The sequence below is a fragment of the Fusarium flagelliforme genome (assembly GCF_020744385.1).
Source record: "Fusarium flagelliforme strain FIESC 12 MPI-CAGE-AA-0113 chromosome Unknown B0J16scaffold_4, whole genome shotgun sequence".
Classification (NCBI taxonomy): Eukaryota; Fungi; Ascomycota; class Sordariomycetes; order Hypocreales; family Nectriaceae; genus Fusarium; species Fusarium flagelliforme.
In genome coordinates this window covers 150,344-166,629 of record NW_025763506.1, presented here as the reverse complement: position 1 = coordinate 166,629, position 16,286 = coordinate 150,344, and the positions used below count along the sequence as shown (strand labels likewise).

The following is a 16,286-nucleotide window of genomic DNA, read 5'->3' as shown; positions in this document are numbered from 1 at the left end:
GGCTCATCAAGCTGCCTTGACTTAGGCTTCTACGCGTCGACGAAGCCAACGTAAGGCTTATCGCTGTCTATGGTGTTCGACTCGTCCGGTCGTTTGTTTATCAAGACTTTTCATCCAACATTGATGGGTGCGTGCTTAACCAAACTATTGGACTCATTACTTCAAACACATCTATCGCCATTTGTCTCTCTGAAATCTGTCATCTGCTTCCAGGATGAACAGCCGGGTTGAATACCTCTTTCATCACTTGTTCCTGCCCCCGAAGCTACCGGGTGGCGATGACATGAGTACTTCAAACACTGTCTTCCTTACAGAATTTGTCCTGAAGTCTCTGCGATGCTTTACCGATGAGTTGGTCGAAGAAAATGCGGGGACCATCCGCCCTGCAATTTCCATGCTTCAAGGAATGCAATTTGCGACGGAGCCCCAAGGACTTCTGGACCAGGTTGGCGTTGAGAGAACCTTGAAACAACTTTCTCTAAAAAGTATGTAGTCGCATTACCTCACGTTTCTCTCAGGCTGAAAACTAATTCTACAGACCCTGTCGCACTCATCCATGTTGCCGCACAGAATGCAGGTCTGCTCATTCGCAGAATGGAAGATTCGGTCTGCTTCGAAACCTTTGAGCTGTCGCCCACCAACGCAGCGGCCATGGCCACCAAGGGACGCTTGGTTCGCCAATTCCCCGACACCGCAACTAAGATACCCGTCAAGGACTTTGACAACGAAGAGTTCCGGCAAGTCCTGGCTAACACACTTGTCAAGATGTCTTGCCAGAAAGTCGCTGAAGCCCAGCCAACGGCTAGGAAGGCCCGGTCGGACCACCACGAAGAGCGAGAGACTACAGATCCGATGATAGTGAATGAGCTTTTGACAAGTTTTCTCAGAGGGATCGGAAAACAAGCCCGGGTCGAGGGCATCCGCAAGCACACGCGTGAGGAAACCAGCTACAACAGTAGCAAGCTTCCGTGGAGAAGGTCTCCAGCCTGGCTGCTCATCCGTGTGGGCCTGCAGCTCACAATGACTCGCCTTTCAGGTGGCTCAGATGATACCTACAAACGATTCATGGTTTTCTTGTTGGCACATGCTCTCCTCAAAGCGAACCAAGCATCTGCCCCGAGCGAGGTGCTTCACATCATGATGACCAAGATCTCGCACCGCCTCTGCAAGCTCAAAGGGCTTCGCAAAGATCAGTGGCTTTCAACTGTTAAGGCTATCGTATCTGAAGCGTCTAAAACTCTGAATCAGAGATGGGAACGAATCCGCAACCATTCAGAGCAGAAGATAAATATCACCTCGTTGGCCTCGATGGAGACGAATGACCGTCTTTTCTTTTCCCTTCCAGAGATTGACAGTTTCATTGCGTCTATCCCTCACCGTGGTAGTAACGACGACACCACAGCCTTCCGCCCGTTAGCCCACGTCAAATGTTTGGCTGCCGATATCCTTCCGGATGTTCGCATCCCACACGACAGGTCGTACCTTCCCTTCAGCCTTGCAATGGTAGAGACTTGGGTTCAAATACATCTCGATCAGTGGATCGAAAACCATATTCAGGAGGAAACGGCCTGCGGGTCACTCAAAGCTCTGCTTGAAACCTATCACTCGAGAGCAAAAGACTTTTACTCAGGCCGTCCGGAAGGTGCATCACGAATGCTTCTAACTATCGGCGAGATTTGGGTAGCAGCCGACAGATCCGCATTGTATCACTACTCTTTGCTCAAGGAATACGATGCTGAAGTACCCACCATGATCTGGCAAGCACTTCTGCTTCAGTCCAAGGCAGATATGGCAAGACTTCAGAATCTTGAGAGCTATCTGGTGAATCGCAACGGCGCACCAAACAGACCATCTGTGTTTCGCTCCTTTGGTGAGAGTATGTCTTTTCCTGTGCAATATTTCCAATCTTCTCCAATACTTCAGAGCAAGAAAGAGAGGATCGAGGAGAAGGCTGAGTTGCATAAACAAGCCAAGATCCAAGAGTTCTACCAACTCAAAACCAGATACGATGACTTGATGAAACAGTATAACTCCACAGCTTGCAGGCAGGTTTATGTGACTGAATTGGGTGTGAGGCGTCCCACACACGATCCCCACTGCAATCTTTGTTCTTTGAGGAATCAGGCGAACAAACTTCAGATAACGGTCCACGAGTGGCCGTTACCCGCCAATACGCTCCAAGCCCAGGCCACGGTCTTTGAACTGGGTGTTCCTCAGCCGTTCGCAGAGTGGCGGGATGTTACTTATTATATGATCCATGACGTGATTTGTTTCAAGTCAATTGGGCAATACCCCAGTTCATGTTATCCTTTGGACTCGTACAGCGGTCTTTCTGCCTGGTGCACCTCTGAGAGGAGTCGAGTGCACCTTCTATCAGAGACAAAGCCCCATCATCAAACCCACCGAAATCGAAAGTCCATTTCGGTCAGTGGTGTGGAAGATGTCTGTGTACAGAATGGCCTCAACTATCATTATCACGACCGTGACAATGGCAGCTTCATCTATCCACTTACCCAATCATTGGCTGTGTCTAACATGTGCACTTTTAAACTTCCCGATCGCGCCCAAGCCTTGACTCGTTTCCTCGTCCGTACCTGGCTTCAACCTGATGGGGAGATCCCAAACCAGGTGATAGCAAGTCAATATATATGCCCAGACCATATGACCCTGGGAGAGTTCAAGGCTTTGGCCGTCTTACCGTACGGATACCGTCTGCAGTGGATGAGCATTTTGACCCAACTCGCAATGCCTACCGTTGACTTCAACCAAGAAGAGACGGCGATCTTCTTGCTTCAAATGAGCCTACAGGCTGGCCCAAGCACTGTTTCGCAGAAAACCCGAGACACTCATACGCGTCTCACTGACGTGGAGTTTGGTCGTCAGTTGTTGAAGGGCCTCTCGAAGGCAGTTTCAAGGATTGAAAAGAACTGGGAGTCACACACGGCTTTGTGTTCCTTTACACTTCTAACAACTCGGCTTCTGTCTCTGGCTAGTTCACAGCTATCCCGGGATGTTTTAGGGCTTTTATCCCATTGTCGAAACATCTCGTATCAGTGGCTGTTGACGTTGATCAGGAAGGTCCAAGACACGGCCGACGACATGCAACGAAAGGAGCTTTTAGAGTCCGTCCTTGACATTGCCATGATATGTTTGCAGACATTTCATGTTGATGATAAGCACTTGATGAAAATTCTCATGGACTCAGAACAGGCGTCTGTTTTTGTTGAGTCCTCCATGGCCATTTACAACGCTAATCCTACCACTAATAAAGCCCAAAGCCCCCTACAACGCATCATGGAAGACAGAACTCAACAGACCCTGCACCGCGTTCACTCGGACCTTGTCTATGTAGTCGTACTTCGGAAAAACGAATGTCTTGACCTGGCTATCAAGCGAAACTGGCCAGACTTCTCTCGAACGACAGAGTGGTCCCTAGCCTCTGGGACAAATTACTGGCTCGAAACATACTCTGGCCGAAGACAGGTCGACCTTAATGTCCTGACAGGCGAGCTTCTGGTCAACGGTGCCCCATTGGCTCGTTTGCCACGTGAGTACAGTATGCACGAGGACTACGGAAGACTCTTTGGATCAATGATCTTGGATGTCATGCCAAGTGATGTACCAGGCATGCGATTCAGCGCCACCAGAGAGTTTCTGGGCTATACCGTTCACTTTGGCATGCAAGGTCAGGACCTTCTGGTTCATCTCCACAAATCTGAAGCGGCTTTAGATCTTGTTCCATCGAGAATGCTGAAAGGGAAAGTCCCTTATCAGCTGGCTGACAATTTCGCTCATTGGTACCAGCGCAAATCAAAAGGCATCAAGTTCCGTGAACTACACGATCATTGGGCTCCAGATAATGAGGAGAACTGGCATTTTGGCCAAGACGACGGCAATTGGAAACTAGGCCGTGGAAATGATGTTTTTCTCGTTGCCCCCTCAAGCAAGCTGGCCAAGCGTATCGCAACGATCCTCGACCCTCTTGAAGCACCACTGGGACTTCACTTGGTCTATGATACTGTCAAGCAGGTTACTGAAATTCGCATTCCAAAACTGCGACTGGAGTTTCTTCACAAGTCGGGAGGTTCTTTGATCGAATCCCGGCAGTTCTGCGACATGCACATCGATCCGGATCAGTCTACAGGGACACTGGTGGGATTGAAAAGTAAACTGGTGTTATCGAGCAACAGGGAACCAGCTCACAGGTCTGTCCTCATTCCGGAAGGCGAGGTTCAATATGAGATGAAGGCATACGACCACTTAGACGAGCATACGATGGTTACGGTGGTCCATGGTAGTGCGCGTCGTGTACAGGCTTACAAGCTCGACGATCTCCTCGGTCGACTTGTAGGTAGCACCAGAACGGAGAGCAGACTTTACCTTGCATATCTCCACGCACTTACGTCATTCTGTCTTCCAGATCCCTTCATTGGACGAACAGGAACCGAAGAAGCTTTGGACATCTTGGGATCTGCGATAGTCCGCGTACCCAGTATCTTGACCGAGACCTCATACAGCATTCTAGGCTGGATCGCCAGTCTATCACCGACGCGCTCCTTCTACCCAAGGAATGAGAAATTGATGCAAGTCGTCAAGTGGTCTTCAAATCTGAGTTATATGTCTCAAGATGATCGCTTCTACAAAGCTGTGCTCGACGTGCTTGCAGGATGTCGAGAAATCTGTTTCCTTTATCCCAAGAACGAAGTACCAGCCTCCCCAAGTCACTCTAACATCCATCTTGTTGAACGAGCAATCAACAGGGCTTCCACCGGACATGTTTCTGGATTTGGCGCCGAAGGCTTCACGACTCAACATGATGTTATATATACCCAAAGGACCCAGGAGAACTTGTCAGCCCGATCAATCCGCGCTCAAGAGATTGCCTCCCGGGTCTATCATAATGAGTGTTATGTTGTGGAGAAAGTTCGACCTGATCTCCCTGACGCTTTCTATCAACGTCTTTCTGCGGCCCCTGTGGAGAACCCACGACTAGTACCACCCAAAAGCATCATGCAGTATGACTCAAGGTGGCTCGAGGAAACGCAAAGTTTCCTTTCGTCAGACTGGTGTCAAATCCATCACGCTTTCCAGAAAAACCAACACTGGCTAAATAAGTTCGAGCTGATGGCCTGGATAGCTACTATGTCCTATTCAAAACATCACGCTCCCCAAGTCACTCAAGCATTGTTGATGATGGCGCAGTCTCCTTCAGTTTCAGCAGTACCGTTACCTTCCGAGCTCTCATTCGATCTGCTGCAAGGATACAGAATTATCCTAAACGATACCAGCAGGTCAGCTCAAAGTGTAGGGCGACCTATCGCTTCATGTCCCGAAAGCTCTCTTCCATCTCTACCTGGTGAGACTTCACAGATGCTACTGGATAGACGCAGGCGGCAATTTGATCAAAATAGAGGCAGTGCTATCAAGTCTTTTAACAACCAACTGTGCAAACAGTGGCCTTGTGCAGTCCCCAGTGTGCCGCAAGGGAGCGAAGTGGATACCTACCTCAGATGCAAAGATGCTATGAAACAGCTACGTCCCAAGTGGTCCTTATGGTACAATAACCTAATGTTTAAGCGCTACTTAGTAGAGCTTTGTGCCCGTTTAGGAGAGGTGCCCATTCAAGGTCTAAAGCTTCAGTCTCAACCTCAAAGGGTAACGGCGCTTTCACAGCACCGGGCACTGGGATTCATATCCATTGAGGATTTGTTTCGAAACCAAATTGCAGACGATAATTGTTCTACATTACCAGCAGTGAATGTTCCACTTCAAGAGGTTAAGATGGACCTGGATACCGTAGACAAGTTGGCCGACATCATTGATAACCTCGAAGTTCAAGCGGAGCTGCCTTACCAACACCGCTATCTGGATGAGCTGCGCCAGAGTCTCTCAAGTCTGACCGAGCGTGCTGAGAACGAGCTTGACATCGGTCAAACTAAAAGTCTTAGTCATCTACTTCGGGAGAACCTAGACCATCAGATGAAACACGCGTCAACGGTCGGTCGGAATTTGATCAAAGGCATTTTTCGAACTGACCTCACCCGGAGGGATGGAGCTCCGGTACGGCAATTGATGCAGTGTATCTTGGCAGATTCTGGGTACTTACCAAGGGTAACACCACTCCTTATACTTCAGCAACTTCGACCGTCACGCTTTTGTTGTCTCAACGAGGCGTGGAAGATGGCTATCATACAGTGGGCGACATGTGTGGCCGCTGTTCAGCGGGCTAAGCGACTCATAAAATTACACTCTAGCCCTGCAGACCTTCTTCGCGAACTCCAGAATCCAGGACATGACACCTGGGAGGCTCGCGATCATCCGGAATGGCTGTTGCTGGAATGCGAGAGCGAGATCATGATTCGAGACGTGCAACAGCAGGTTGCTCAAAAGATGATTAGTCCTCCAGATCACAACAACGCTGTGATGCAGCTGAACATGGGTGAGGGCAAGTCTACCGTCATCGTTCCAATGGTTGCCACTGCTCTTGCGACTGGATGTAAGATGGTACGTGTTATTGTTGCAAAGCCCCAAGCGAAACAGATGCATCAGATGCTTGTATCAAAGCTCGCCGGCCTGCTTGATCGCCCGGTCTATCTCCTGCCGTTCTCCCGAGATATCCAAATAGACGTCCAACGAGCCAACTCCATTCATCGACTGGTCAACGATTGCATGGCTGAAGGTGGCGTATTATTGGTCCAGCCGGAACATTTGCTATCTTTACAGCTTATGGAATTGGAATGCCACCTGAGCAGTAACAAAGGCACTGCAGATCGCCTGAGGCTAATCCGAGACCTATTTGACCACGCATCTCGTGATATCGTGGATGAAAGCGACGAGAACTTCAGCGTGAAATTCGAGCTCATATACACACTTGGACAACAGTGCTCAATTGAAGATAGCCCTAGTCGATGGGCTGTCGTTCAGGAAGTACTGGGACTCGTCGCCCGAATCTCCGGTGAAGTCAAGCCTGACTTTTCGAAATCACTCGAGTTCGATCATCGGAACGAAGGGCAATATCCCATAGTTCGCTTTCTACACCCTGATGCTGGGAAGGAAGTCCTAAATCGTGTCGCCTCTCACATCTGCACGACTGGCATGTATGGATTTTCGATCAGCCACCAGCCTGAGAAATTCAGGAAGGCTGTTCAGTGCTATATTACTCAATGGGAGCTCACCCAAACTGAGGTTGAAGTAGTTGAGAGCAGCCCGTTCTTCAACGGAGCATCAGTCGGTCGTACCCTACTTTTGCGAGGGCTTTTTGCAGGTGGTATTCTCGCTTTTGCTCTGGGTCAGAAGAGATGGAGGGTCAACTATGGAGTCGACCCTCATCGTCAGTCTGGGACCAAGCTGGCTGTTCCGTTTCGCGCCAAAGATAGCCCAAGCCCACGATCTGAGTTCAGTCATCCGGATGTTGTGATTACCCTCACGTGTTTGAGCTACTACTACAGCGGCTTAGACGCAGAATCCCTATTGTCCGCTTTTCGTCTACTGGTCAAATCAGACAATGCCAGAATGGAGTACCATGAGTGGACAAGAACCGCACCAACCTTGCCCTCGGCGTTGAAGACCTTAGAAGGCGTCAACTTGAAAGATAGGGCTCAGTTCCATGATGAGATATATCCGCATCTTCGCTACTCCAAGTTGGCGATTGACTACTACTTAAGTCATCTGGTTTTCAGTAAGGAGGCCAAGGAATTTCCGCACAAATTATCAGCCTCGGGCTGGGACCTCGGCAAGGTCAAGGACCATCCTACGACGGGGTTTAGTGGAACCAATGACTCAAGATATGTTCTCCCTACGGGCATCAGACAACTAGACCTTCCAGAACAGAAGCATACCAATGCACTTGTGCTTGGCTATCTGCTAAAACCAGAGAATGGGGTTACATTGGTGCCAAAGGAAGCCGAGGGCACCCCCTTCAATAGTGGGATGCTTCTAGATATGATCTCTGGAATGGATACACAGACACGTGTAGTCTTGGATGTCGGTGCCCAGGTAATTGATCTCACTAATCTGCAGTTTTCGAAGCAGTGGCTATCATGTTATCGAAATGATGAGAACACCCAAGCAGCCATCTGCTTCAATGACGATGACGAGATCGTTGTCCTTGACCAGTCCGGCAAGGTTGAGACGCTTGAAACGTCGCCATTTTCCGAACAGCTTGACCGATGCCTTGTCTTTTTAGATGAGTCCCATACCAGAGGAACAGATCTCAAACTTGCCCCGAACTACCGCGCAGTAGTCACATTGGGTGCTGGTTTGACGAAGGACCGGTTGGTTCAAGGTAAGTTAGAACAAGCTACACTTAGATTATCTGCTCACCATCTTGCAGCATGTATGCGGATGCGAAAACTCGGAAAGGGCCAAAGTGTGGAGTTTTGCGTGCCGTGGGAGATTGAGCAGAAGATCGCTCTCTTGAAATCCCAAAAAAAGTCTGGGACTCGTGAGGTCACCATACCTGATGTTCTCAATTGGGTGATTACCGAAACGTGTCTTGACCTGCGCAAGGCAATTCCTCTATGGCTCAACCAGGGTGTTCGATTCAGCAGACAACAAGCTCTCTGGTTCCAATACAAAGGCGGGGATGGTTCTAGATGGGCTGAACAATTTCTGGAGGATGAATCTCAGAGTTTGGACCAACGTTATCGTCCAAAAAACGGCCGTGTCAACTTGGATTCATTCTTGGAAAAAGCTGATGATTTGAAGATTAACGCCCTTCGGGCCCGCTGCGAAGACTTTGGGTTGACTCAGCTTCACACAGCTTCGTTACAGGAAGAGCAGGAACGAGAACTCTCTCCGGAAACAGAGCAAGAGCGACAAGTTGAGAAACCACCGGCGGCAGAGCCAGAGCTACATTCCATAAGTCAACCTCTAAGGGATTGGATACTGAAGGGTTCTGTCTCCTTTTCATTCAAGGCTGTGTGTAAGCCCGCCTTCCGCGTCCTTGAGAGCACATCGGCAGCGCGGCATTTCGATCTCCAAAGCTTTTCCAGCAGCGTACGTGCCACGCTGGACTTCGCCAAAACAGTCAAAGGGACTTTCGGAATTAACAACTATTCGGACTCCTTTCAACGTCCGGTGCAATGGATCCTGGCCGGCAAGTATCAAGCCGAAACTACCTACCTCGTGATCATCAGCCCATTTGAGGCTCAACAGCTTCTACCATTGATCGAACGGTCGCAATATGTGGCTTTACATGTCTATGCTCCGAGGGTAAATCTTGCATTCCAATCCCTCGATCACTTACGGCTCTACCGTGTATCAGGAAACCCCACTGCAGACGTTATCCCAAGGAAGGCAGTGTTGTTTCTAAACCTCTTTTCCGGACAACTGTACCTATCATCCTTTAAGGACTATACCAGTATTTGCGATCTGCTTGGTTTGGCTTGGGACGCTTTGGATGATGATATTATTCTCGGCCCAGATGGCTTTATCCCACCAGGCACAGAAGGAGGCTTAGTGAATAAATCGAAGTTTCAAAAAAGCCCCGTTCAGTTCTTGCGAGTGCTTATGGAAAAGGTTCGACAGGACTGTGGATCGATCGAGAAGACAGATATTGGAAAAATCTTTGAAGGTGTGCGTCTGCAGGAGTGTGATTTCAACGACAGGATTTAGGAACTATTATCAATGGTTCATGTCATAATCTATGCTCCACTCTATCGTTTATTATCTATGCTGCCTCTCGTTGCGGACCTTTTATTATGATTCAAGGTTTTGGTTTTGTTGACAGGCCAGCCTTGTGACCTCACTGAACCTTCTTCAGCGTTCTCGTTCCTGTTCTTTGACCAGTCCCTGGCTTTCACAGTTGCCTCTCTTGTGCAGATGGCCCAATTTGCGTGATATTATCAGTTCTACGATGGGTTGCTGCGATACTATTTCGGGAACTAATAACATACTTGATAAACTTCCAGTCTCCCTAACCTTAAACGTCGATAGATAGCACAATGGTTTTCTTTTGCCAATCACGACGAAGGTTCAGCATAGATAGTCCCTGGGATGGTGAAAGTCTGCTTCCTTTCTGCTGCACCACTCTTTAGCCAGCAGTTAGCGTACCCCTCCTGCCAGCTTTCTGTAATTTCCCATGAAAATACAACTGAATCACAGCGGGACCCATTCGAATTGTGTTCAATCCGGTTTAGTTCGGCCAGTTGATTCATGTACGTACAGCCGTCGATGCAATCCAGTAGTGTGTATGCCAAGAACCGTTGCTCGTCGTGGATGTCTTCGCTGCTCGGTGCATCGAAGTCGCAGTAATACGTGTACTGCAGTCCACTGCTTGATCTGATGTCATGTGGACCCCCGGGTCTCTCGCAATTATCCGGCTTGGTTAAATTTCTCGAATTGATCATGTTCTTTGGAAGAACGGGTGCGTAGTCGCTGGTGTTATCAGCCTCGGCAGCCGGACATGATGTATTTTCTGCTGGAGACGCAGTCTGTGTTGCGGTCGGGGATGGTGAAGATCTGATAAAGGCAGGATCGTCAGCATGTGAGTCAAACTAGACAGGCCATAAGCTAAACTTACTTGCAATCAGCCAGCTCTTTACCCAATACTCCACCCACGACAGCCCCGATACAGAGAGCAGAGATGGTCGCAGCTAGAGTAAGTAGTCCCCAAAGGCTCCAGCCGAATGGGAGCTTCTTTTCCTCAACGGAGTGAACCTGGCCTGGTGATTCGCTGAGCGTGCCGAAATTTCTCGGGTCGACCTCTGGAGCCTTTGCTGCCTTATCCTGGTAAACTTCTGGAGCTTTTGCTGCGTTATCCTGGTCAACGAGACCGAAAGGAGAGTCTCCAATGTGGGATGTTGCCATCGGTATGATTCAAAGGATAGATAGCAAAGGTTTAAAGTGTTGGGCTTCAATTTTCGCTGCGGCTGTAAAACACGAAAATAAAAGTAGGAAATGGAAGAGGGAGGGAAAGCCACCTCATTGATATTGGGGGAGGGGGCAATCCGAACCAACTGTGTCGAGGGCGAGCTGCAATGCAAGTTTAATGCAGGTCTGACCTCTTTAGGTAAATAAGAACGTTAGATCCAATCAATATCCTGTGTCGTCCGCCTACTTTTCGTCCCAGGGTTATCTGCCAGTAATCATCCAGAACTCACAGCCTGATTTCTCCATGGGCAAATAATTGACGTCACCCGCAGCCATCTACTTCTATGCATGACCCTAGCTGGCAGCAGACCGGTCAGAGGATTATAGCCAGGCTTGGGCCAAGACAAGTCAGGTACCTTTGCAGATTGTGTCATGAGGCTCATGAAGCGCGGGAAGTACAGGGTTTTCTTATAGCTAAGAGATGAGGCTCTTTCTCAGAGTTTCACCTCTAAGAAAAGAAGCTGGTACTCGTGAACGGTACATAAGTATACAAGGTACCAGATACAATCAGTATTTAATAAGACATCTATTAATTTCACCGTTATGTCAATGAGCAGCATAATAGAAATACCCTTCTGGGCATGTTATGCTTTTATAACTACCCGGTAGCAGAATTATAGCACGTTGTAATTATCCGGACTATCTAGCTACTGCTGCGCTCTTCGTAACCCTTGTCTCTAATGTGTGGGGCTTTTATCTTTTTACTTGCTGTATTGCCCTCGGCTAGCAGGAACACCTTACAGGCATTATAGGTTTTAACGTTTTTCTGTCAAGATTTCTTATAGAGAATCTACAAGCTACCTTGCGCAATCGTATATAGCTATGTATTCGTGAATTACAACTGCAACCTCCCAACGCCTTATTCCAGAGTCAAGAGATGCATCAGCAGGAACCCTACCAGTAACAGCCCGTCTGCTATGTCTTACCACAACGTACCCATCGTCCTGTACTTCATAGTAAGACCCCTGGCCGTGTAATGTTCCGCAGATTCCAGCACCAACGCCTAACTGCAACGACCAGCACTCCCGATCGAAATCAAGATCTTTTTGGTTGACTTGTTTGATATGGTCATCTGAACCGATGATGAAGATTCCTGTCCATGTGCCGACCAGAATACGGCTGTCAGAAGTCCAGAGCATTGACGTTATCGAGGTTCCTGGTGTAGTCAAGAGACGCCCGTCCTCGATCTCCCCAGACCGCCCAACTTTACCACGCACAACATCCCCACTGTCCAATCCAAACGCAATTTCACAACTTGGCCCAAGCTGAACGCAAGTCATAATGGCATCCATCTTCTCGAGAAATGGTCTAGCCAAGAATTCCATTCTGAAACCATCATAGGGCATATGTGCACTCCATACCTCTGGCCAGTGAATATGGCCTTGTGCATAAGCGCATATCAGGTATGAGTTACATAGCGACAACTCTAGAATGCCAATTCCTCCTTCCGCATCCAAACCTGTTCGATATGCACAGCTCAATTTGTACTTATCATCAGACCTATCCAGTTCGAAACGAAAAAGAGTATCCCCAAGGGCAGCCACCAAACATGAATCGTCTTTGCTGAGAACAAGACATTTTATAGCGTCTTTACTCCTCGAAAGAACGTTGAAGATCGTCTTGCGACATGTTAGGGTCTGAGTATTGGTCCAGTAGCCGCTTTGGTACAGATCGTAGACCCTGATTTGCTTCTTCCCAGTAACAACAAACAGCTTTCCCCCATTCGAGCTAAATCGTAGAAGTTTTACCTCTTCCGAAATGTCATTAATTTCGAGACGTTTGCTAGCAGAATACTCCGACTCAATCTTTGAACTATAATTGCTGAAAGTGTTGGATGACGAATCCATGCCATCCAACTGGCCCTGCAATTCAGCGACTGCAACCTGCTGGGCTTGGAGTTTCTCCATCTGCCTTGCGGCAACCGCGACTTGCGCATTGCTTTCGTTATCCTGGAGCTTTGCTTTGTGTTCTAAGTCCTCGCTCAACGTTCGCGATATCTCCACTTGGTCATCCAACATCTTCTGATACTTTGACAGACGCTCTTCATGTAGCTGTTCCATCGTGACTCTCAACTTCTCCTGCTCTTTGTTCATTTTCTCCACAGTCACACTCATCTCCTGTTGTTGTTCATGTAAGAGTTGTGCCATGGTATGATCCCTTTCCTCATTTGCCATCCTTACTGCATCGCGGACTTCTTCGAGTTCTCGCTGCAAGGCTTGTTTCTCCTTTGCCCATGTTCCATCTAAGAGCTGGCCTGCGCCCGTCTGATCAAGTGTTTTGTGATCGTCAGCAAGTTCCTTCTGTATCGCCAGTGTCATAGTCTTAGCTTGAGTTCCGGGTATCTTAGGCACGAACATGGCCAAGATCTTGTGAGCTGATTCTTCGTTGTTTAGGTGTCGTCGCGTTTGAGATCCATGGCGCTTCATGAAGCCCCAAAACTCTTCAGTGCTTTCCAGTTCCTTCTCTCGGCGGTCTCCGACGTCGGACTCCACTAGTTCCCACATCGTCGTTACTAGAACAACGTTTTTCAAAGCATCTCTGCCACATAACTTTATAAGCAGATTGATACTCATTTTACCCGATCCCTGCATTCTAGGATCGCTTATTCGATGCAAGTAAAGGATACCGTTTAGCAGGACTTTCTCCGTATATGACTTGCTGAGCCATGCCGAAATGTCTCTCAGAACGTCACTGTCCTGTCGATTGGTGTCGTCAAAGCCAGGAGTGTCGACCAGATGGATGGTAACTCCTGGACTATATTCGAAGCTATAGACCTCGACCTTTGCCGTGCCTAAAAGTGAATTAGTCCATGTCTGGCATATGAAATGTAAGGTAAGTAACGCACATGCCTGCAGACCATCTCCCACTATAACTTCATGCTTTGTGCAGTGTTTGATGAAACTGCTTTTCCCAGAGCCTGTGAGGCCCATCAGGGCAACGTAGACGTCTTTGGACTTGCGATGTGCCATTTCGACAATTGAATAGTTCAATGGACTTGTTTTCACTTGTCAGGATATACTGCAAGGTAGATCAAAAGGTAAGCTGGAGTACCGAGGGGAACGTAGGTTAAATCATTACGAAGCTTCCTTTACCCAGAATTCTGCCTTGGCGGATGGCGTGAGGCTTTATGGTTGACCTCGTGATAGGAAACCAGGTCTAGAACATACCCCAGACAGATATCGCGAGTAGTTGTAGTAATTGTGCATTAGCCTTTGGCGAACTGCCATCGGAAGGCATTACAATTGGCCCTTGCGAGTTGGGCTGAAGGACTATTCGACACTAGCTTCTGTGGAGAGGCGACTGGAATGTGGTCTAGCCCGCTTTTAGTCACAGGGCTGAAAGCTGAAGACAAAATGTAAGAAACTTGTTTGAGTGGCTGAGTAGCTTTTGCAAAGGGTAATACAAAGGTCTCCCTTCTTGTGCAATCAGCAATAGAGCTATCATTACTAGAATCTACTTTCTTCCTCGTGTACACGTCCACTTCAATCATCCACAAACGCTGTTCAGGTTACCATGGTTTCCACCGCGGTTGAATCAATTGAACTGAGGTACGTCAGAATCAATATGCTTTAACGCTTAGTTTCGCTTACACTCTAAAAGCCGAGATGATATTGTTATCGCGGTCATGGGAGTGACAGGAGCCGGGAAGAGCACATTTATTAACCAAGTCACCGGCGAGAATGTTGGCATTGGCCACGGTCTCACGTCACACACAATAGGCGTAAGTATATACACACATCGCGTTACCCCCGAGCGATGCGTGTATCTCGTTGATACGCCAGGATTCGATGATACATCACGCAACGACACAGAGATATTGAAGGAAATAGCTTTCTTCTTTTCGCAGATTTATCAGAAGAATGTTCAGCTAGCAGGAATTATCTATCTACATCGCATCAGCGACAACAGGTTATCTGGTACGGCGCTGAAAAACTTGGATATGTTCAAGCAGCTTTGTGGTAAGAATGCCTTTGGTCATGTTGTTTTATGTACATCTATGTGGGATAATTTGGATACGGCGCTCCCAAATGTAGGGGACCAGCGGGAAAAGGAGCTTATCGATAGATCCGAGTTTTGGGGTGCTATGCACACGGGCGGTAGTCAAGTGGTCAGGTGGCTTGGGACGAAAGACTCGGCAAAAAGCGTGGTTGATAAGATCATCAAGATTCACAAAGGAAACGGCAAAGCCATGCTCAAGATCCAACAGGAGCTGGTGGACAAGGGTATGTCGCTGGACAAAACCGGAGCTGGACGCGAGGTTCAAAGAGAGCTCCTCGCCGCAAAGGCCGAGTTGCAGCAAGAGATTCAGCAACTCCAGAATGCGCATGCAGAGATGATGCGACAGTCAGATCAGGAATTAGCCAGTAAGCTTGCCTCGCAGAAGGAGGCTTTTGAGAAGCGTCTTGTTGAAACCAGCGAGGCTCAAGAGGAGCTCAAGATTTCTCTAGAAGTTCTTATGGAGCAAAAGGAAGCCGAGTATGAGCAGCGACTAGCTGCCGCCGTGTCCGAGCAGCAGAAGTTGACAGCGGCACTCGAAGAGAAGGCCGCCGAGTATGCACGTACACGTCGTGAGCAGATGGAGGACGAGGAGAGTTTCAAAGAAGCCCAAGAACACTTTGCAACTGAGGTAGAGAATTTGAAGAAGAAGATTAAAGACCAAGAAAGCCTGATGGAACAGCGGAGGTTAGAGCAGGAACTGAAAGAGGCCGACGAGCTTAAGGCGGAACTTGAGAAGCAGCGTATCGATGAGGAGAAGGCAGCAGCTATGCACGAAGAGAAGCTTAGGATTCAGCTTCAGAAGAAAGCTCGGAGGAAGGAAAAGATGAGAGATGGGGTAGCGATACTTGGCGTTGTGGCTGGTGTTGTCTCAGCGGTCGTCGGTGTAGCCACTATGAATCCCGGTTTGATCGCTATGGGGGCATCAATGGCCGGTGGCTCCGCTTCGGGGTGAAGGGGGCTAACCAGGCGGCCCTTTCTTATTAATGTCTACTTTAACCCTGGGAGGGAAGTTCTTTTTGATAAATAAAGTCGGGCTTTGGCCTAGAGCTTTACTGGAATGAAGACCTCTTGACTCGATTGCCCAATGACCTATTCAAGAAAGGAATCAGTGCGCAGGTCCACATGGATGTACATGTAGGTGTCCAAGCGGCTCCAAAGCCCATGATCACCGCGTGCCCTCCACAACGAAAAAACCAAATGCCCCAATTACTCTTGATCTCCAGAGCTTGAGGCTGACTTTATCATGGGTTTCATTAGTCACAGGCAAGTTCTGTATTACTACCTAATAGTGCAAGATACATTAATACCAGGAGGTTACATTACAGTGAACATTTTATAGCTTGCTAAGCCTGTTCTGAAGCATTATGTATAGCACTAACTGACTATTTATCGTTCTTCCTTTATCACCCACTTAC

At 48.3% G+C, this 16,286-nt stretch overlaps 4 protein-coding genes across 4 annotated transcripts; 2 read left to right on the top strand and 2 right to left on the bottom strand.

The window, feature by feature from the left end:
• Window positions 1-214: 214 nt before the first annotated feature.
• Window positions 215-9,615, top strand: B0J16DRAFT_397931 (uncharacterized protein; the record flags this gene model as incomplete). Its single annotated transcript, XM_046132346.1, has 3 exons — window positions 215-485; window positions 539-8,284; window positions 8,333-9,615. 3 exons carry the CDS (start codon window positions 215-217, stop codon window positions 9,613-9,615), a joined length of 9,300 nt encoding a protein of 3,099 aa, XP_045982211.1.
• A 149-nt stretch (window positions 9,616-9,764) lies between these two features.
• Window positions 9,765-10,872, bottom strand: B0J16DRAFT_397927 (uncharacterized protein). The gene is made up of 2 exons (XM_046132345.1): window positions 10,523-10,872; window positions 9,765-10,461 (listed from the first exon to the last, which is right to left on the bottom strand). Exons 1-2 carry the CDS (start codon window positions 10,807-10,809, stop codon window positions 9,963-9,965), a joined length of 786 nt encoding a protein of 261 aa, XP_045982210.1. The 5' UTR covers window positions 10,810-10,872; the 3' UTR covers window positions 9,765-9,962.
• A 797-nt stretch (window positions 10,873-11,669) lies between these two features.
• On the bottom strand, window positions 11,670-13,841 carry B0J16DRAFT_267599 (uncharacterized protein; the record flags this gene model as incomplete). The annotated part of the gene is made up of 4 exons (XM_046123450.1): window positions 11,670-12,491; window positions 12,621-12,944; window positions 13,053-13,663; window positions 13,718-13,841. 4 exons carry the CDS (start codon window positions 13,839-13,841, stop codon window positions 11,670-11,672), a joined length of 1,881 nt encoding a protein of 626 aa, XP_045982209.1.
• Window positions 13,842-14,385: 544 nt separating this feature from the next.
• On the top strand, window positions 14,386-15,823 carry B0J16DRAFT_355286 (uncharacterized protein; the record flags this gene model as incomplete). Its single annotated transcript, XM_046129413.1, has 3 exons — window positions 14,386-14,420; window positions 14,473-14,593; window positions 14,627-15,823. 3 exons carry the CDS (start codon window positions 14,386-14,388, stop codon window positions 15,821-15,823), a joined length of 1,353 nt encoding a protein of 450 aa, XP_045982208.1.
• Window positions 15,824-16,286: the final 463 nt, after the last annotated feature.